The sequence below is a fragment of the Protopterus annectens genome, chromosome 9.part0, assembly GCF_019279795.1.
Source record: "Protopterus annectens isolate FY-2018-M chromosome 9.part0, PAN1.0, whole genome shotgun sequence".
Taxonomy (NCBI): Eukaryota; Metazoa; Chordata; order Ceratodontiformes; family Protopteridae; genus Protopterus; species Protopterus annectens.
The window spans coordinates 926,768,030-926,790,931 of NC_056743.1; the positions used below are offsets into that span (position 1 = coordinate 926,768,030).

General features: G+C 41.6%; 1 protein-coding gene across 1 annotated transcript in view; it reads right to left on the bottom strand.

Annotated features, from left to right (window-relative positions):
* PAN2 (poly(A) specific ribonuclease subunit PAN2) overlaps nucleotides 1-22,902 on the bottom strand; it is a 1,212,755-nt gene that overhangs the window by 647,520 nt on the left and 542,333 nt on the right. Inside the window, exon 11 of the mRNA XM_044083667.1 lies at nucleotides 18,864-18,992. Coding sequence (XP_043939602.1) covers nucleotides 18,864-18,992 — 129 coding nt within the window. The remainder of the gene's footprint in view (nucleotides 1-18,863; nucleotides 18,993-22,902) is intronic.

The following is a 22,902-nucleotide window of genomic DNA, read 5'->3' on the forward strand; positions in this document are numbered from 1 at the left end:
ATTTATTAGAAGTGTCTGAATCTTATTGTGATTAAATTTTAATCCAGAGATATTTGCAAAATAATCTAGATTATTTTCAATATCATTGTGAGTTATTAAGAAGTCATCAACAAACAGTTCTATCATAGGGGATAGTTTGTCTGATATTTTATAACCTTTAACAATGTCATTATTTCTAACACAATTCACAAGAGGTCCCATGGCAAGGGCGAAGAGCAATGGAGAAAGGGGATATCCTTGCTTAGAACCATTTAATATCTCAAATGGACCAGATAAATAAGATCCAATCTTTACAAAACAAATTAATTAAAAAGCTATATGAAAATTCAATCTAACAAAGTTTAAGGAGAAATTATATTTTTGCAAAACATTAAATAAGTAAGGCCAACTTAAAGAGTCAAAAGTTTTATCTATGTCAAGGTTTAAAATAGCTCATTCTTTTTTATTTGCTAGGTTTATTAAAGAAAGTAATTTAATTACATTATCTTGTACCTTTCTGCTTTTCACAAAACCAGTTTGAACTTCATGAATTAAATCTGGAAGAATATGTTATTTAATCTATCAGCTAGGATAGACAAAAATATCTTGTAGTCTAAGTTCAGTAGGGATACTGGTCTGAATGATATACATAGGTTGGGTTTTTTATTAGGTTTTAAAATGGGAACTATAATAGAATATTTCCATGGGGGTGGGACATTTGTTGTGGTTTTGACTTTCTGAAATGTGCTAAGTGAAACTTTCAATACATTATCAAGCAAACGTTTATAAAATTCTGGGATTAGACCATCTAGTCCTGGTGCTTTAGTTATCTAGAGATTTTTTTATTTGTTCTTTCAATTCATTGAAAGAAAAGGGTTTATATATATTCTTTTTGTTGTCTTTAAATAAGTTTTTCTGAATGTTGTCTGTTAGGAAGCTATCTATACTTTTATTGTCATTTGTAAGTGGATTATTGTTACTAATATTCTCATAGTGCTTCTTAAAACAGAATACATATTTTTTAAGTCTGTAACTAATAGTCCTGTTGTTTTTAGTGCATGTAACTTCTTTGATATGACTTCTTTCATTAAAATGTTTAGATCCAATTGTAATGTTGTACAGACTCTGAGGATTAATTGAGAAAGACGGCAATCGGATTTTTAAAGATTTGCAGAGATTTTGTGTTGCATGATATCTTGGTAAAGCTCTAGTAGAATGAGCCTATACAGAGGTAGAAAGACATTTACCATGAAAAGAATAAGAAAAATAAATGGCTTTAGAGATCCAAGGAGAAACTGTTTGCTTAAAAACAGCCAAACCTAGAGAATTGGGATGAAAGGAAACAAAAAGTTGCTCAGATCTGTGAACTGCCTTAGTCTTTATCTAAATATCTTAGCTGTCTATGCAAATCAAAAGTATAAAGAACTTTCTGACCTAACAGACTGTGGAGAAAGAAAAAAGGGGGGGCAAATTAATATATTAAGAGACAATGCATTAACCACTTTACTCATAAAAGAAGGATTAATATGAAGACACCCCCTGTCCCTATGAAAATCTAAAAAAAGAGGAACAGCCATAAGAGCCTGGAGTTCAGAGACTCTCTTAGCTGAAGTAAGGGCCAAAAGGTACAGTCTTCCAAGTACAATGTTGCAAGAAAGCTGAAACTGCAGGCTCAAAGGAACCTGAGTCAACTTTTCAAGTACAAAATTGAGGTCCCAGAAAGGTGGACTAGACTTCCTGGGAGGCCAGACATAAAAGACACCTTTAGGAAATTGTTTAGAGGCAAAAGAAGGAGTCAATGGCAGACAAGTAGAAATAGCTGAAAGGTGAGCTTTAACTGAAGAATATGATAACCCAGTATGGAGCAATTCACGCAAGTAAGAGAGAACCAAAAGGATCTCCATAGAAAATGGATCCTGGTTACGTGAAAGGAAACAAGACAGAAAATCTCTTCCATTTGGACAAATATGATTTCATGGTAGTGGGTTTCCTGGCCTCCTGCAGAACTCTAAGCATGTCCTCAGAAAAAAAGATGTCTAAAAGAGATCAAAACCCAACCACACACAGCATAAGTTGAAGAGTGGACAAGTGAGGATGCATCAGTGACCCACAGTCATGTGTGAGAAAGTCCACCCTGAGAGGTAACTTGTGGTGATTGCCCCTGGCTATATGAAGAAGAAGAGAAAACCAATGCTGCCTGGGCCAAAAAAGGAGTCAACAGTTACATTTTGGGGGAGTCTTGCTTGATCATGAGCAGGACCTCCAGAATCACAGGTAGGGGACGGAAGGCATAGAGAAACATCCCCTTCCAAGGAAAAGACAGGGTGTCCACCTTCCAAGCAGGAAGACTTCGGGCTTGTCTGTTCAAAAGGGAGACAAAAATATCTATCTGTGGAGTACCCCACTGATGGACAGAAACACATCTCTGTGAAGCATCCATTCGTGAGCCAGTGTACTGGACCTGCTCAAAAAGTCTGCCACTATATTTTGCTCTGAAGGAATGTAGACAGCTTGAAGAGTCATTAGATACTGGGCAGCTATATTCCAGACCTGAAGTGCAAGTCTGCAAAGAAGACAGGACTGTGTCCTGCCTTGCCTGCTGATACACATCACTGTGTCTGTGAAGATCTTGAGAGGCACTGCAAGAAAGAGGGAATAAAAAGTTTGAAAAGCTAAAAGGAGAGCTCTCATCTCCTTTATGTTGATGTGATCTGACCTCTGCTGAGGAGGTCAGAGACCCTGGACCTTGAGGGAACTAAAAGAAGGTCCCCACCACTTGTCTGAGGCACCTGAAAAAAGTTCCTGAGATCTTACTGGGGTTAAAAAGGAAGTCCTAGTTTGAGAGAAAGCTGATGAATCCACCAGTGAAGCTTGAATTTGAGGCATGGAAGGAATGGAACTAGAAAATCCAGTGGATGACAGTGTTGAAGCCACACTGACTTTAAGAACTATTATAGTTTTCTCATATGGGGTCTGGCTTGAGCTAGCATAGGAATGGTGGAAGCCACAAATCCTAAAACCATGAAAAAATCCCTGGCTGTGAATGAAGCCAGAGGAAGAAGAGACTGAAAAAAAAGTGATTAGAGAGATTGCCTTAGGCGGAGGCAAGAATCACAGCATAGGAATGGTTTGGATCCTACAACTGAGAAAAACATGATCCTGAGAAGGATTCAAAACTGATTTCTGAAAGCTTATGGTAAATCTCAGGCTTTGTAAGAGACAAACAGTAAACTGGAGATGCTGAAGCAAGACCTCAGGAATGAAGCCTGAATGAACAGGTTGTCCAGATAGTGAAAGGTATGAACCCCTCTCATCCTGCAAAAGACAATAACAGGAGCAAGGCATTTGGTGATTATCCTTGGGGCAACAGAAAGGTCAAAAGGCAATGCACATAACTGAAAATGCAAGGAACAGACAAAGACACAAACTTCCTGAAAAGGGGATGAACTGGGACGTGAAGATAAGCATCCTTGAGGTCCAGGGATACTAACAAAGGCTGGGGAAGAGGGAGCAGGGTTTGAAGGGACAACATCTGAAAAGAAGGGGCTTTCAAAAAGGTGTTGTGCTGAGATAGATCCAGAATGGGTCACCAGGTGCCTTCCTTCCTGGGAACCAGAAACTTCCTGGAATAAAACCCCTTCCCCTCCTGGGCAGGAAACATGACTTGAATGGTGCCCTGTGCAAAAAGGCCCTGAAGCAGTTATGGAAAAAAGGAAGCTGTTCCTGAAGAGGTTGAGGGATGCCCAGAAAAGGAGGAAGGGATTTCGACACCATGAAGTATCCCTGGTAGATGATGGACAGAACCGAAGAGTCTTGAGTGACCCTTACAAACTGGGAAGAATCTGATTTGTCTTGAAATGGAGGCTTCTGAGACATAGGAGTCTAAGTAGATTTGACAGGAGGTGCACATCTAGAATTCTTCTTAACCTTAGGAAGGTGGTGAGGTTGCCTGCATATAAAAGGAGATTTGGATAGATAATTCCTCTGAAACATAGGGATAGGAGAAACAAAAATATGTGTCAATTCCTATAACACCTTGCCTTTATCCTGGATGGATGTGAAAAGCCCAGCATCAGAACCAAAAAAGTTATTATCAAAAGCAGCATCTAACAATTTATCCTTAATTTCATCAAGTAAGGGTTGGAGATGTAGCCAAGAATAATGTTTCAAAACAAAACCAAAGGCAGCAGCCCTTGATGAGGCATCAGCAGCATGATAACTAAAATTTAATAGAGGGGCAAGTCACTTGAGAGGTAGAACCCAGTACAGAAAGGGTCAAGACCTTCCCTTCTGAATTAGGGAAGTCAGAGACTGCCCAAGAAGCTTGAGAAAGGGATAAAACATACCTAGTTATATGGGTCTGGAAATTAACAGCCAGAAAAGCCAGGGTGGCAGCAGTATATACCTTTTTGCCTAAATGTTCCATAGCTCTACTGACCTTGTCTGAAGGAAGTAGTTTAATAGAAGGCAGAAGTTTAGAAGGTTTGTCAGATGAGACAGCCACTACAGAAGGATCATCAGAAGGACATTTGTACAAGAACTTAAAATCACCAGGTACCTTGTAAAATCTATCAGGTTTCTTAGGGGCTGGAGGATGAGAATTAGCGGCCACAGAGGCTGCTGAAAAGGTATCTTGAAGGGCAGCCAAGACTGGAGGAGTTCATAACAACTCTTTTGAATATCAGAAACCTGAGAACAATTCCATTTGAAATATTCCATCATGAGAGAAAAAGTGTCCCTAAAGAACAGTTATTCCATGGGAGAGTCTGGACTAATACAATCTTCCTCCTCAGATCCATAACCCAAGACAGAAGGCATTTGAAAGGAATATGCCAAAGACTCTTCCACAGAATCCAAATCCTCTTTAGAGGATTCCTGCTCTCTGGGCATCTTAAAGGGAGTAAATGACCAAGGGGGTGCAGGCACAGAAACTGCTTGGGGAGGCTTTAAGGTCATTAAGGCATTAAACAATCCCTGGGTAAATCTTACCATTCATGCTGGGGATCTTTAGTAGCAGGGGAAGATTCTTGTGTTTTTGATTTTTCTTTTGAGGGAAGTCTGCCCTAAAAATCCTAGGAGGTTCGGACCCTTGCCTACACTGAACCAATGTACTAGGAAACTCCTCCAAACTAGAATTTGAGGTATCCCCCTCAGTCCCTCTGAAATAATCAGCCTAGGTTCTCCCCTCAACATCTGGAGTGGACATTTGCAGGGTCTTTGAGGACATGTGAGAAGTTGGATCTATGCCAACCTCTGACAGGGTGGTGGCAGAGGAATCCAAGACAACAATCGAGTGATTCTCTGGGCTTTCATCAGCGTCGAGAGAGATATCTGGGGAGGCGGGACAGCAGCTGAATCAAACCAAGTTTTTTTGGCTTTTTTCTTGGCAGATGGCTAAGTTTTGGGGCAAGAAAATTCTGCCACAGCATCCTGCACCAACAAGTTAAGATGTTGGTTTTCCATGTAAATCGACAAGGAGGAGAGACGACTATGTAGGGTTTTAGAGACAAACGTTTGGCAGACAGAACACTGTGCATGGTTGTGAGAAGCACCCAAACAGAAGAGATACTGCTTGTGATGATCTTTATGGAGAATATGCCTCCCACACTGACATTTTCACTTTCTGGATGACATGTAAACTCACAAAAGTAAAGTAAAAATAGGTAAGAAGAACCCCCAATGTGGCACTTATCTGAAACATGGCTCAGTAACCAGCTCAGAAGACGGAGCACTCAGACCAACTATCAATGATGGAGGTCAGACTGTCAGCAAACAACTCCTGAGGTATGTACATCTGTATGTCACCTTTATGCCCTACTTCTTGAACAGGGAAACATACTTACGATGTATGACAGCAATATATTTGTAAGGCTTTGGTATACTGGCTGGACGTTGGGCTGCCCTTGGTAGGGAATTCTTCATGTAAAGAATACTGCAATAGTAATATGGAAGGACATCTAGTCCAACTGACAAACACAGGTGCTACAGAAAAAAGGCCACAGCAGACTGAACTGACTCAACTCTGTCCACTGGAAGCCTGGCTGACACTTGTACTGTATCCAAGTGACATCTCATTTGAACCAAGTTTTTGCCACGGTTTCAACTGTAATTTTGCAGGGTTAAATGTGATTTCTAAAGAAAGACACAGCTGCATTTAGTAGCCTCTCGTAATTAATGACTCTGCCGTGGTGGAGACAAGGAGCCAGTCAATGAGATACGTAAATAATGCTGAAAAACAAAGCCTTGAAGTGTTTTAAAAGAATTGTTGAATAAAGGATATAGACTTGGTTACTTTTCTAAAACTGACGTAGAAAAGAAGTCTGACTGCGAAGGATGTACGATGGAATATATTTAGTCTCCCTAAAGTTCAAAATGATTTGACAGACCCTCCACGTCGTCCAATAATTTCTGCCTGTAATTATTTTCTTCTTAAGATGGCATTCTTTTACATAAGCATTTATTACCTAAAGTTGTTAAATTACTATCATATATTAAAGATGTTTTTGATTTTTTTTTAGATAAGATATCGGATGTCCAGTGCACCCAGGCTATGTACTGGGTCACTCTGGACTTGAAGATTTTATACACTAGTATCCAACAAGGTTTTGGTTTGGAAGCTTTATATTTTTATTTGGGTGATAACCCAGTGTCTCACTATATTACTGAGTTGATTTGTTTTTGTTTAAAGAACAATTATTTTGAGTTTAATGGGGATTTATATCATCAGATTCAGGAGACTGCCATGGAGGCACCTTTTCCGCCCATGTATGCAAACCAATGTATGGGATTATTTGAAGGAGAGTATATATGCAGGACAGAATTTTTTAATAAGTATGTAGTAAGATATTACAGATTTATAGATGATTTGATATTTATTTGTAAAGGGGACGGGAATTACTTTGAGATTTTGTACAATACCTACAGTTAAACAGATTTAATCTACAGTTTGATGGTTTAAGGGTGAATAAAAAAGTTAAATTTTTAGATGTATTGTTGGATGGTACAAGTGATAAGAAAATAAGAACTGTAGTATATGGAAAGTTTGAGGATGGAACACAGTATTTACATGGACAAAGTTGCCACACTCCCCATACTTTATCAGCTTTATCTTATGGGGAATTCTTAAGGCTAGGCAGATTTTAAACAAGAGGAAGAGGTTACTATGAATATGTTTGCTAGTACAGGGTATGATATTAATACTTTAATAAATTGTGCAGGCAAATTTTATGTAGATGAAGTAGTAAATGAGAGAACCATGTACTTACAAAATGCCTACTTAAAAACTGAGCAGGGTCTAGGAAAACACGTTTATTTTGTCACTATATATAGTTTATTTAGCCCACAATTAGTAGATGTAGTTAAACTTTATTGGGGTTATTTAATGAATTTAAAGGATTTTGCATATATGCTATGAAAAACTCCAGGTATTTCATACAGAAGAGGGAGAAATATAAAGGATATATTGGTACAAGGAAATTGTGTACCCCCCCCCAAGACAGGTTACCTCAAAGTGTGCAACAAACACGTACTATACCCTGTGATAGTTGTTTCTGTTGTAAAGTTGCGGTGAGAAGTTTTAGCAGGATAAACGGAAACAATTTTTTAGCACAAAGTAGATATTTATGTGACACACAGGGAATAATAAACACCTTGGGGTGCCCTTGCAATAAATTTTACGTAGGAGAGAGTAAGAGGCCATTTAAAACTAGGTTTTCGGAACATGTGCGGGACATAAAGAAGGGTAGAAGGGAGAGTCCTGTTGCAGCACATTTTAAAGCCTTTCATGGTAGTGAATTTGTGGAGCTACAACGTACTGTGTTGTAAAAAAATTCTATATCTCAGTATGATAATGTGCAAGTTAAAAGTAGACTGTTATATAAATAATCTGTTTATATACTTAAATTTGATACTTTGATCCCTAATGGCCTCAATGCTGAATGTAACCGGAGGTTTTTAATTTAATGTGACAGAGCGAGTAATTAATTGTTTAACTGAATAATGAGTATGTGTAAGAGTATTTTATGGTACAGTTTTTTATGTATCGTTTTACTCCTTGAAGACTCTTGAGCTGAAAGGCTAGAGAATAAAATCATTTTTGATATCTGGCCTGGTGGTTTTTCTGCAATAATCTCTGTGTTTGTTTTTTCGTGTTGTTGTTGAGATATGGAAATACTCTGATCCCCAGCAGTCTCAGGTAAACCTCAATGCCTGTCATGCATTTGATGAACATACAGGGGTGGTGGTGAGGCCAAAGGGCAGGGCACTGAACTTATAATGGTTGGCACCCACCCCGTAACACATGAATTTCATGGAGACTTTACCAGTCTTTATATGGAAAAAGGTGGAGGGCACAGTGATTCAGAAGGTAGCACTGTCACCAGATAACAAGAGGTTATCTGGCTCAAATCTTGGCTGGAGTACCTTATCTGCAGTGTCTGGATGTCTTCCCCATGTGAAAGTGGGTTTTCTCTGGGTGCCCCAGTTTCTTCCCATATTCCAGAAACATGCAGCAGGTGGACTGAACACTCTAAACTGGTCATAGATGTGAGTGTGAGCATTCATGTGTGTGGCATCAAAAAGCAACAGTGGCAGGGATAGCGACCTGACAGTGTGAACACTGGTTCTAGATGACTATCACTGTTGAAGTGCGCCCTGACCTCATGTGTGAAAATGGGAAAATGGGGTTGTGGATAAATAGATGTGCAAAAAGGTATCCAGAGAAACCCAGAAAGCACATCCAAACTCCTATCAGAATGCAAAGAAGGATCAATCACACCGTGACAATCCAAAACTTGGTTTTGCTCATGAATGTACTTCGGTCAATGAGGCTGAGTATTGTCCAGAAGTCCTCTATCTTTTTTTGGAGAGTAAAACAAATCTTGGATAAAATCTGGATCCCTCCCTGATGAGACCTCTTGGATGCCTCTTTTGTTTAAGAGGTTGTTGATCTTTTATTGACAACTTCCTTTTGTCAGGGTGGATACTACAGTTGTGTAAAATTTTACCATAACAGTAGGTGTCCTTCTCTTCACTGCTGCAGTATTCTTTACAAAAGGGATTCCCTGCCAAAGACAGCCCCGATGTCTGGTCAGTATCCCAAAGCCTTAGATGTACCTCACATGTATGCTCCCAGCTCATTGTATAGGCCATAAAGGTGATGTACGGATGTACATACCTCAGAAATGAAAAGCCCCAGTAGGAACAATCATTGCTAGGAACTAGGAGGAACATGTGCACCAAGTAGAAAGGAGAAGAATTCCAAGCCAAGAAGGCAAAAAGAAAAGAGCAAAGCAGAAAGGAGACTGAAAACTTTATTTTACGTATGCGCTGCTTCTGGATCCAAAGTCTTCTTAAGACACAAAGTCTTGCTGGCTTTGCACTGCTGAATCAGAGACACAGAGCTTTGCATGACTCCATCTGTAGTCTGTTTAAAGCACCAAGCCTTTCAAATTACACACTGATAAAGAAATATATTTTGCAGCTATAAGCACAGTTACAGATAACTTATTTTTATAACAAACGGCACGTACTCTTTCTGTCAGTTTGTAGCATATATTTACAAAGTTTTCCTTCATTACAGATAAGAATGATGACTTCTATATAATATGTCTCTCTCTCCCTCTCTCTCTGTCCTTCTCTCATATAACTGAATAACTACAGATGTTATACAGAGTGCTAGTCACGCACATAGATTTTATTTCCTCTTGGTATCTTTTTTTTGGCCTTCTGTGGGAAGTCACGTAATGTCTGTTCTATTGTCCTTTTGTGATTTCTGCTGATGTGAAAATGCACAAATGCACGCAATCAGAATAACAGAAGTATAAAAGGAAACATCGGTTCTGCTGCTGTTGAAAAAACATCACGTATTGCTGAGTTTATAAAAAAGGATGTCTGTTAATAGACATTTGTTCTGCAAACATGAGAAAATCATGTAATACTTGCTTTTCAATATTGCTTTGTTAGGCTTTTTCTGATGCTGTAAAGAGAAGCCTGTCTGTTATACATATAGTATGAATGCTCATTTTACATTGCTAAACTCTATACATGTATTCAAGCAAACTTTTTATTCTATGCTTTATCTTTCAGCATATTTACAACAGAATTAATTTCAGCCTTATATTCATAATCTCTAACAGAGACGAGGGAGAGAGTGAGCAAATACTGTAACAGTGAAGAGAAGGACATCTACTGCTATGTTAAGATTTTACACAACTGTACTATGTCCTTCCATATCACTGTTGCTGTATTCTTTACAAAAGGGAGAGTACAAAAGCTCAAGAAGAAACTTGGGAGGAGGAAGACGCATGCAGGATAGCTCTAGCAAAGCCAGCTTTTGCTCTGGAAACAACATACAATTTGTAATGCTAACTGAAGACATGGACAGAAGTCCAAGTAGCAGCCTCAAGGATAGAATTAGGGTTTCCTCCTTTCATTATGGCTAAAACCAGACTTAAGCCACTCACCCTCACACCTCCAACAGCCCCACCCATTCTCCACCCACATTCCACCCGTTTTGTGGCATCATTGTCACATCACACGAGGGGAACACCTTCTTTTTCTTATAATGATGCCTTTTTTCTGCAGATTTACTATGCTTTTTATAATAGAAAGCATAGTACATTTGTCAGTTTAACAAAGCCTGATAGTCTGTTTCCTTTTTTGAAACAGAATACTGGAGTTTGCACAGTGTTTTCTAGACTACCTGAGAATCAATTTGATTTCTGGACAGTCTGGAAAAAAATGGAGGGGTGGCAACCCTAGATAGGTGGCAACGCTGGATGGAATTGGTATCCAAACCTTTGAAAAATACACCAGAGGAAGCAACAGCTCTAGCAGAATGAGCCTTTACATTGGTAGAAAGACATTTTCCATGAAAGAGCTCGTTTGACTTGCTGTTTTCCGCCTGACTTTTGCTGATCTCTGTCTTCATTTGATTTTGGACTGAGGTTATTCATGTAAGGTTTGGTTACTTCTATTTTTTATCTTTCTCTTATACTGCATTTTTTTGTTTTGTTTTCCTGGACACTGGTGATTTTATACTGAAGCACACTGATGTCCCCCACACCAGACTGAGTAAGGACAGAGTCACAGTTAGCTGCCTTTCTGGGGCTAGGATCCATCAAGTCACACAGGCACTCGGGTCATTGAACCACACGTACCAACGTACCAGTATGACTCTGTCATAGTCCATGTGGGTGTTAATGACTTGAGACGTTCCTCCTTTGCGTATACGAAGAGAGCCATGATCAAGCTTCCTGACTGTGTGTCTCAGGCATGTATGAGCCTAGCACTGAGCAGCATACAACCTTCTCCAAGAATATTACCATGTTACCAATAGAAAATTATTGATTTTAACAATTGGCTTAGCTTCTGGTGTCAATCCAAGGGGACAAAATATTTGATGGCCTGGAAGGACATGGTTGACAGACCACGCTGCTTTGCCAGGGTTGGTCTGCACTTATCCCCTCTAGGCGTTTGGATACTGGAAAAAAAAATCCACTAGAAAGTAGAAACAATCTCCACCAAAAACATTCAGTCTCATTCCTCAGCTCCATTAGCTGAAATACAGAAACTGAACATATTAAAGGAGCAAGCAAAAAAATTTAAAAAAGTGATTCATTTAAAAATAACTTCTCCTACAAGTTAAAAAAATTATATATATCACATTCTAAAGCTAAAAACTTCTTAAAAAGAAAGATTATCCTTTCCCCAAATAACAAATCTTTCAAAACAGCTATGCCAATGCAACAACATAAATTCTTAATTTTTACATCACATTTTTTTTTTATTTGGATGGAATAATGTTTGCTTCCCATGAATCCGGTAACAATGATTTTAATACTACAAGACATTCTTTAGAAGGTCAGTAATAATAATAAATCATAATGCAATGCAACTCAACAATTACTGAAGCTGCACTGTAGTAATATTTACTGATTCACGTTCATCCATATTCTCTGAAGAGCAACACTCATTATCCAGGAATCTGCATGATTAGAAATCATTCCACTGTGCAGGTGGAACAACCACACAGTGCAGCACCTACTATTTTGCACTACTAAGAGGGCCATACACAGGTAGCATCTTAATCAAGGGATACACACAAACACACACTGTTTATTTGCAGACAGTCTCTCAATCCAAGGACACACACATCATTCACAGGTACAGTCTCAATCCAAGGAGAGAGATACAGAGAGAGACACACACACACATGCTCTGACACAACAGGCATTCATTCAAAGACACTCAAAGAAGAACTCACATCCTGTCCTAGCAGTCTCCCACACATAGAAGTACACACTCATACACTTCTATTCACACACAGCACAACTTACTTACATCAACTATTGTTGCTGAGTGACATGGCTCTAACTTATCTTAAGATAATAGGTCTACTCTGCAAGAATGCCACACACATACACTTACACCTTTGGAATCCTGACCAGCATCTGTACAGTTCAGACAGTCTTCTAAATGGGTAACGTGCAGGGATGCTCATTACAGACTTCATGGCATGAGACACTCCAAACCTCCCTGCCTAAATGCACAGTGGCAACTCTAGGCAAAGTGTGTTTGCGTAGAGGTTTGTTTTGATGGGGGGACTGAAATGGATTTACACTGTGTGCAAGTCAATCATAGAACAGCTTGTTCTTGTCCAGAATACGTCACAAGTCAACTCTGAATACTGGCCATAGTTATGCAGCAGTGCAACTATATGTCAGGGTCATAGGTTCATAGATTCAAGTTCCCTGCATGCATACTGCACACTGACCTAAACAAGATCTTAGCATCTTACTTTCTATGAACAATGTTAATTTTCAGTTTTATCAACCTCCAAACAGCTTCACATTTACAAGTTCATCACATAATCTACAAGAAGAATCTTAACTCCACACCTTTTTATACCCATTAGAAAGTAGAGTTTTGTACCTACCATAAATGTAGATGTCCGATAGGTATGCATCTGCAGTCATCACATATGGGTTGTCCTGCCTCAGGCAGCCCTTCGGTCAGCCGGATTCCAAAGTCTGGGTCCGGCGTCGGCTGATGTCGCCCTTTCCCCGACATCACAATGCCTGGGGTATAAAAGCGTCAGCCGATGCCATCTTCCTCAGTTTTTCTTGCCCCAGATGCCAGGTGCCCTCTAGGAAGGCTAAATTTGGAAAAATGCAATAAAAAATCCAAACATTTGCAAAAATATATATATATATATAAAACAAATACACCATAATAGATCCTCCAGCTAGCTAATAGAGAGGTAAGCACCCTAGGAATATCACAGAGGGGATGGAGGGAGGGTAAACCTGACTGCAGATGCATACCTATCGGACATCTACATTTATGGTAGGTACAAAACTGTACTATGTCCTTCAAGGATGCATCTGCAGTCATCACATATGGGTAGAATACCATAGCCAATCTGGGGGTGGAGGTACTAAGAAAAGGATGGTGTAGCTAAGATACCCTGCAGGACAGCCATAGCAAAGCCTGCTCTGGATCTAGAATATAGAGGTAAATTGTAATGCTTGGCAAATGTATGCACGGAGCTCCATGTGGCAGCTTCTAAAATGTCTTTTGTAGCCACCCCTCTTAAGAAGGCTGTGGAGGTGGCTGTGGCTCTCGTAGAGTGAGGTCTGATGTTAGCTGGTACAGTCGTTCCATGAAATGAGTAACAAAAGCGGATGCAATTTCCTATCCATTTTGAAATTGTCTGTTTGGAAATTGCTTTTCCTTGAGTACCAGAAGCATATGCTACCAGCAGCTGGTCAGTTTTTCTGAAACCTTTAGTTCTGTCCAAGTAGTAGCGCAACTGTCTGTGAATGTCCAGGGTGTGCAGCAGTTTCTCCCCTTTGTTTTGTGGATTTGGGAAGAAGGTAGGCAAGTGAATAGCTTGATTCAATGAAACCCTGGATACCACCTTTGGCATAAAAGTAGGATTAGTTCTTAATGAAACTCTATCCTGATGGAAAATAATAAATGGCTGAACTGCCATTAGGGCCTGCAATTCCAAAACTCTTCTTGCTGAGGTTATTGCCAGAAGGAAAGCAGTCTTCCATGAGAGGTACTGTAGATCTGCAGATGCTGCTGGTTCGAATGGAGGCAGTGTTAGTTTTTCCAACACGTAGTTAAGGTTCCAAGCAGGTAGAGGTGGTTTCCTTGGAGGTTTGATGTTTTTGATCCCTCTTAGAAACTGTCTTAGGAGAGGATGAGAAAAAATAGGAGGATCAGTATTGTACTCAGCTGAAATTGCTGAAGCATGAATCTTAACAGAAGAGTAAGACAGTCCATTGTGGAACATTTCTGCCAGGTATTCCAGGATATGTGGCATGTTCATCATTGTCGCATCTAGGCCCTTTGTGGTGTTCCAGATGAGGAATCTTTTCCATTTTGCTGAGTATGTCTTCCTTGTGGAAGGGCGGCGAGCTTCCAGAATAATATTCTTTACTCTCTGGGAAAGCTTATCCTGAGGAAGAGTCAAGGTATTCTCCACGCTGTTAGTTGCAATGTTTTCAGGTTGGAGTGAAGAGTTTTGTATCTGTGCTGTGTCAGTAGAAGTGGCAATAGAGGTACGGGCCATGGCTTCGTCCGTGACATGCTCCTTAGCAGTGGGTACCAGTGCTGCCTTGGCCAATCCGGAGCTATCAGGATCACTTTTGGCTGCTCTGCCCTGATCTTCAGTAACACCTTGGTCATTAATGGAATAGGAGGAAATGCATACACTGTCAGATTTCTCCAGCTGAAAGAGAGAGCGTCCACTTTCCACGCTTGTGGGTGGTATGTCCTTGAGGAGAATTTCTTTAGTTAATGATTGTGGGGGGATGCAAATAGATCTATGTCCAGGCTCCCCCAAGATTGTGTTATCTTTTGGAAAATGTCTGGGTGCAGCATCCACTCGTGTGCATCCATGATATTTCTGCTTAAGCTGTCCGCCAGTGTATTGTCCTTCCCTGGCACAAACTGAGCCTGTAGCTGTATATTGAGTTTCAAGGAAAGATCCCATAGATTCATTGCCAGCCTGCACAGAGGGTAAGAATGGGTACCTCCTTGCTTGTTTATGTACCTCATAACTGTGGTGTTGTCTGTCCTTATTAGTAGATGGCCTTGATGCAGAAAGAGTTTGAAGGCCTCGATTGCATGTATCACTGCTAGCATTTCTTTTTGATTTATGTGCATGCGTAGCTCCTTTCGTGACCACTGTCCTTGGATACCTCTGCCCTCCATGTGTGCTCCCCAACCTAGATCTGAAGCGTCTGTTGTAATAGTTTGGGAGGTTTTTGGCTTTGTGAAGGGCAGCCCTCTGTTGGACTGGCTGGCCTGAGCCCACCACAGAAATTCCTTGTGAAGGCATGGAATGAGTGGGATTAGAGTTTCCAAACTGTGACTGTGCTGAGTCCATAAACTCCTTAGGTACCACTGAAGCTTTCTCATATGTAGCCTTGCTTGTGGAATCAGAAGAATACAGGATGCCATGTAACCCAGGGCCTGCAGGATATTCCTTGCAGTCAGCTGAGTTTGTCTTGCCAGATTCTTGAAGTAATCCGGTAGTTGATTTTGTTTTTCTTCTGTGAGATAAGCCATTTGGGTGGTTGTATCTAGATCCGCACCCAGAAAGGTTATTCTTTGGGATGGAACAAGTCTTGATTTGTGCATGTTGACTGTATATCCCAAGGCCTGTAGAAGACTGATGGCATAATTTAAGTCCTTTATCAGAGATTGTTGGTTGTCCGCTTGTATAAGGCAGTAGTCCAGATATGGGTAGATTTGAATCCCCTGGAGTCTGCAGTGTGCTTTTACTGATGCCAGGCATTTCGTGAATACTCTGGGCGCAGTAGATAAGCCAAAGGGCAATGCTGAGAATTGATAATGCTCTGACCCTGCAAGAAATCTGAGGTATCTTCTGCAACTTTGTCTGATAGGGACATGCAGGTATGCCTCCTTGAGGTCTAGAGTAACCAGCCAAGACCCCTTGCCCAGCATGGGAAGGAGTTGCTGTAGAGTCAGCATTTTGAATTTTGGCACAATGAGATAAGTATTTAGTACGGACAAGTCTAGAATAGGCCTCCATTGATGCTCTTTTCTTGGAACAAGGAATAGTCTGGAGTAAAATCCTTGGCCTTGTTCTGAAATAGGAACTTTTTCTATGGCTTTCATTTGTAGTAAGTTTGAGATTTGTTTCAAAGCCTCTGTCCTTTGATTCGGTGGCAGGCCTGGTATGCCTTTTCTCTTTGGCAATGTGTGGAAATGGAACCTGTATCCATTGTCTATTATTTGTAGTGTCCATTTGTCTGTTGTAATGTTGTGCCAATTTCTTGAGAATAAAGAAAGCTTTCCGCCCAAAAGGTGCTTCTAATTGAGCCCTGGTTGGCAGAGTCAAAGCAGAGTCATTGAGTTTGTCCTTGTGCAGCAGTTGCAGATCCTGAACTGCTAGTCTGTAGTGGAGGTTGCCATTGACGGCCTCTGTAGGAGCCCCTAGCTTGGCCTCTACCTCTGGCACACGCCTGTTTCTGCCCCTTTGAAACCTTTCTGTTTCCGGAAAGGACCAATTCTTGGAAGGCCAGTTTCTGCTGAATCTAGGCGGTTGGACTTGAAGAAAATCCTTAACTGTTTGTACAGATTTTGCCTTTTCCTCAAATTTCTTTAGGACGTCTTGAGCAGTGGAACCAAATAACTTTTGCTTTTCCAGTGGAGCATCCAAAAGCTTAGCTTTAACATGTTCTGGCAGGGATTGTTCCTTCAGCCAAGCATGCCAGCGTTTGACAACACCTGTCATTGCTGACCTACATGAAGCTTCCAGTGCATCATAACCACATTGCAAGAAATGGTTGCTAACCTGCTGTGAATTATGTACCAGATCCTGAAGGGATTTACGGTCCAGAGGTTCAGAGGAAGACAATTTCTTATGCATTTCTTCTAACAAATACTCTTGATACTGTATCATGTGAAATTGACAATTTAATGCCCTCATAGCAAGAGTGGCAGAAGTATACACTTTTTTACCCCATCTCTCTAATGCACTGGACTCCTTTGCAGAGGGGAGTGGGTTCTTAGTAGCAACAGCTGCAACCCCTTTAGGGCCCTGTGAAATAGTTTCAGGGTCAGCAGAGTGGACCTTATAAAGAAAATTATGAGTGTCCGGGACCCTGTAATACCTATCAGGCTTAACAGGGGCCGGAGGAAGAGTGTCAGGGGTCATACTAGAGTCAGAATATACATCATCAATCACATTTAAAACAGGAGGAATAGCCAAAGGTCTATGCTGAGGTAAATGAAGAAAAGTTCTTAGTCTTTTCCTGGAATCAGAATATTCCTGTCCCTGCCATTTGAAATGCTCTCTCATAGTGTGAAGGGTCTCCCCAAAGGAAAGCTCTTCAGGAGGGGGGGCTGAGGGAATAGATTCCTCTGCATCCGAATCCTCGTAGGCCGAAAAAGCCTCCTCCTGGTAGTCTGAGTGATCGGAGCCAACAGAGGCCTCCTCTGAGGAGAGGGGATCAGGAGGATCCATCCTGGGCCTTTTGTCTAGAGGGGGTTGGGAGCCCCTATCCGGATGCGGCTGAGAGCCCCTAATTAAGGAGATCAGGTCTTCTGCTAGAGTTAAAATCTGTGAACTAGAAGAAGGTCCCTGAGGAATAACTCTGGGAGGCATGGCTTTAGTGTGTTTTGCAGCTTTAGCCCTTGTGAAGGCCTTAATAGACATGGATGCAGGAGGCCAGGCTGCACCACGTGCTGGTGTAGCTTTATCTAAAGGTATGGTGTCGGAAGATTCCAATACACCAGTTTCGGAAGGCAATTCTGTAACCGACTTGGTAGGAGCCTCCGGGGCCGAGGCTGTCGGTTGTATAATTTCAGGGTTCGGAAGTACCAAGGACTCGGTATCAGCCGAGACCGAGACACTCGCGGTAGGCCTAGCCGCGGTTTCAGCCGAAACCGCGGTCTGCGTGTGTCGGTCCTTGTCTTTCCGTTTCTTAATTAAATGTGATGTCGGGGTTTCCGACAGCATTTTGTAAGCAAAACTATCCCCAAAAATCTCTTCTGCGAACTCCGACCGACGTCTAAGAGTGCGTCGGTTGAAGGAAGCGCAGGCAGAGCAGGCCGAGACATCGTGGTCTGGGCCTAAGCAAGGAAGACAATAAGAGTGGAAATCCTTATGAGGTATTTGTTTCCCACAAGTTAAACAATTATTAACTTTTTCTGACATCGGCTGAGGCAAGAAAGAGTCCCCAACGGGGTACTTAGCTTTTGAAGTCTTCGGATAGCGAAAATACAGGAGGTGGCCGACCGGCACTTGCGAACTGCTTCTGCTTCGGGCACCACGCGGCAAGAAAGACTGGGGAAGATGGCGTCGGCTGACGCTTTTATACCCCAGGCGTTGTGATGTCGGGGAAAGGGCAACATCAGCCGACGCCGGACCCAGACTTTGGAATCCGGCCGACCGAAGGGCTGCCTGAGGCAGGACAATCCATATGTAATGACCGCAGATGCATCCTTGAAGGACATATACGTAACACGCAATATCTAGTACTGTGGTTGTAGAACATTCGACTTACATTACTTTTCTTCAACAACTTGGAAGGTAGTCAGATTTTATGCAAACCCAAGATAAGTCTTTGAAAGGTATACAACACTCCTAAACAATGCAAGAAATACTAGTGTGGGGATGCCTAGCATCCTTGTTGGCAGGACCCTTTTCTGTCAGCTGGACCCTGTCTAACTCCAAAGCCAATTCCTGAATTAAACTACTTAACAAGTGTAAGCAGTCTCAGAACACTGAGTTATCAGGCAACTCAGAAGTCATAATTATGTGTTATTTTGTGGTCTCTGATTTATGATGAGCTGCTATCATTCAAAGGTTGTACACACAAGTTAGTGTGGTATTTAATTACCTGGCATGGGTCTCCTCTTGAAAGATCCAGCATATGGAACAGGAATCCAAGTTCGCAAGCCAGACAAAATTCCTTCTGACACAGGTGATTCTGAACCAGACAACGGATTGGCTCCATGAAATACAGCACCTGCAGAATTCAGCCACAGTTCAGAGTAAGAAAAGATATTGCAAAAGGATATCAGGACAGACCAAAATCTAGTGAAATTCTGTCAAACAATATTATTTCAAAACACGTGCACTTACAGCAAATAGACATTCTCAAAGTTAGTACTGACTACCCAGACAAAAAACTCTGTTGTCCATACCATTATGGTTATGAAATATTTCTGAAATCTCAATCTAACCTGATTGTACAGCAATATATACTTCTTCGTTAAAGGAATTCATTAGCAATATGGAAAGAAAAATAAACATACCAAAGGCACAAAAATAGCAAATACATTTATACTGTATATGGCTCTAGGAGGGAACCCATCCTAATTGTATTCAGCTTTATCCCATTCTAATTGTATTCAGCTTTATCCACTCAGCCACTTTCCTTTTCTCTGATGCTCCCACACTCAATAATGTGTAATCACTATGCTGGCACATGACATGATGTCACAAGATACACTAGAAGAGTTTGCCTAGCTCCTGAACTACCAGTTCATCCCCACCTCTGAAAGATCACACCTATAATATTTATTATTGATACATAAATGCCCTTCTGATCTCTCACAGAGAATTACAACAGTATTTGATAGATGGAAGGAACATATATATACATGGAAAGAGGGGACAGGGATCTGTGACCTATCAAAACTAAGAGCTCTCATAAAATCATCCAAGGCTAACTTTGAGAGAAAAATCGCCAAGGACACAAAAGACAATCATAAGGCCTTCTTTAGCTATGTTAGAAACCTAGGAGGAAACTCCCAGATATGCTCAGAATTAGTCCAAAATGATGTGAAGATTACTGAACCTACACACATTGCCAACATACTGGCTGACAGGTTCAGTGCAAACTTCTCCCCCCCCCTCCACCCCAAAAGGAGAGATATCTATACCAGAGGATTGTAGCCCCCCAAACATCTCCAACGCCCAGGTGAGAATTGCTCTCTCCAAGGCAAAAAACACAGCATCCATGGGACCGGATGGTGTCCCCGGCTGCGTGCTCCACGAACTCAATGAGGAATTAAACCCGCAGTTAGGACAGCTGTTTAATCTTAGCATCACCTCAGGATACGTACCCAAGGAGTGGCGCACTGCGACTGTGGTCCCACTTCACAAGGGCGGTGCCTCCACCGACCCTGGAAATTACCGTCCCATTAGCTTGACAAGCCTTATCTGCAAAGCCATGGAGAGGATCATAATGGAACTCATAAATAAAGACATAGGAACTTGCAGACTTTGGATCCAACCCAGTTTGGCTTTGTCAAAGGCAGATCATGCCTTTTAAACTTGGTTGACTTTTTGAAACAGTCACCAAGGCCATTGATGAGGGAAAGGCAGTCCATACAGCCTACCTCGACCTGGCAAAGGCCTTCGACACAATACCCCACTCAGGTATTATCAAAAAACTCATCAGCTTGAATGTAAACCCATACATCACAAGATGGGTTGCAAACTGGCTAAGTGACAGAACCCACAGGGTCAGAGTTGCTGGAGCCATGTCAGACTCAAAGCCTGTCACAAGTGGTGTCCCACAGGGCTCAGTCCTGGGTCCACTCTTGTTTGGCATCTACTTTTCTGAAGTACAAGCTAACACAGGAGGGTTATGGCTGACAAAGTTTGCAGATGACTGCAAACTGGGCGCCATAGTCGAAAACACTTCTGACACAGATATCCTTCAGAAGGGCCTCACAGAAACGGATAATTGGTACCAGAGCCATGGCCTAAAGTTAAACGCCAAGAAATGCATAGTCATACCCTTTGGGAAAAACAAGGTTACCCCTAGCTACCATATAGGTGGTGATCCACTGAGCACAGAAGAAGTCATCAGGGACCTGGGGACCCAGGTTGACACTAGCCTTTCGTTTGACACTCATGTTGCTAAAGTAGTCAGGAAAACCTTCTACATTGCCCACCTGATCATGAAGGGATTCACATCTAGATCAAGGGAGGTCATCGTCCCCCTGTACTCATCACTCATTAGACCTATAATTGAGTACAATGCCCCATTCGGAATGTATCTGACCCGACATCTGCAGCAGCTGGAAAGGCCCCAAAAGTTCCTCACCAAGAGGATAAAGGGTCTCAAAAATATGTCTTATGCTGCCCGACTGAAAGAACTCCAGCTCTATTCAGTCTCATACCGCTTGCTCAGAGGTGACCTGTGCCTGACATATAAGGCCATGTCAAACCCAGATTTGATGAATATGCTTCACCCCAAAAAATCTAGATCCCTCAGAACCACAAGGGCGGGAGACTTAAACCTTGACATGGTTATTAATAGGACGTGCTGGAGGGACAGATTCATCACCCAGAGACTCCCTATGCTGTGGAACAAAATCCCGGTAAATGTGAGGCAGAGCACCTCGCTGGCCTTGTTCAAGAGGAATCTTGACCAATGGATGGGAGATCGCAGATATACCCCAGGGATTACTTCAGTGTCACTGCTCGACAGAGGCACAGCAAAATAATAGGCATAGTTTTATTCAAACTAAAGGGGTGGCGAAAGCCACATATCTATGGGCTAGGCTTATAAATGCCCTTGGGCAGATAGCCTAGTACGAACCTATGAACCTAGGAACCTATCAAAGAGAATCTCTTCATAGACAAGCTGATAGAGAAATAATCCATCTGTAGTATTTAACATCCTGGGCCTTCCTTGGTAGTTCTATGATAAGAATGAATCCCAGCCAGTAAAAGCCACCATAGTGGAAGAAACCAGAGACCACAAAAGAAGAAAATCTCAAAAGACAGTCTAATGAAGCACTAATGTTCCAAAGGAAGCCAAATAGGCCAGACTCCTGGAGTCACTGTCTAAAGCAATAACTTCAGATGAAGTTGAGAAAGTACAGTTTTGTACCTACCATAAAGGTAGATGTTCGAGTGTTCACCCTGCTGCAGTCATCACACTTGGGTTATCCTGCTGTCAGGCGGTCCCGCAGTCGGCCCGAATTCCAAAGTCTTGGTCCGGCATCAGTTGCTGTTGCTTCTTCCCTGACGTCAGTGCACCAGGGGTATATAAGAGGCATCCAACGCCATTTTCTTCAGTTTTTCTTGCCCCAGATGTCAGGTGCCCCCAAAAGGTAGGCAATATATATATATATATATATATATATATATATATATATATATATATATATATATATATACACACACACACACACATATGGCTATATAAAAATAAAACAAAACCCTTAGGTACAAGCAAATACACCACAGAGGTAGAATAGGATAAAGTGGTAGAGATAAGTTCAGCTAGTTCAGAGGGGATGGAGGGAGGGTAACCTGGACTGCAGCAGGGTGAACACTCTAACATCGACATTTATGGTAGGTACAAAACTGTACTATGTTCATCGTGTTACCCTGCTGCAGTCATCACACTTGGGTTGAATCCCAAAGCTAAGGAGGGGAGGTGGAGTCAAACAGGGTTAGAAGAAGCTAGTAGGCCCTGCAAAACTGCAGTGGCAAAACCAGCTCTAGTCTTAGACTAAAGAGGTAAGTGATAGTGTTTGGTGAAGGTGTGCACTGAACTCCAAGTAGCAGCTTCCAGAATGTCCTTGGTTGGCACTCCCCTGAGAAAGCCTGCTGATGTAGCTGTAGCCCTGGAGTGGGACCTAATGTTAGCAAGTTCTGGTTTCCCATGATGTGTGTAGCAGAAACGTATGCAATGTCCTATCCATTTAGAAATGGTCTGTTTTGCGATAGCTTTTCCTTGTGATCCTGTAGCATAGGCTACAAAGAGCTGGTCAGTTTTTCTGAAAGCCTTAGTTTTATCCAAGTAGAAACGTAATTGCCTGTGAATGTCCAAAGAGTGCAGGAGTCTTTCTCCTTTATTCTGGGGATTTGGAAAGAAGGTGGGCAAGTGAATGGTTTGGTTTAGGGCCACA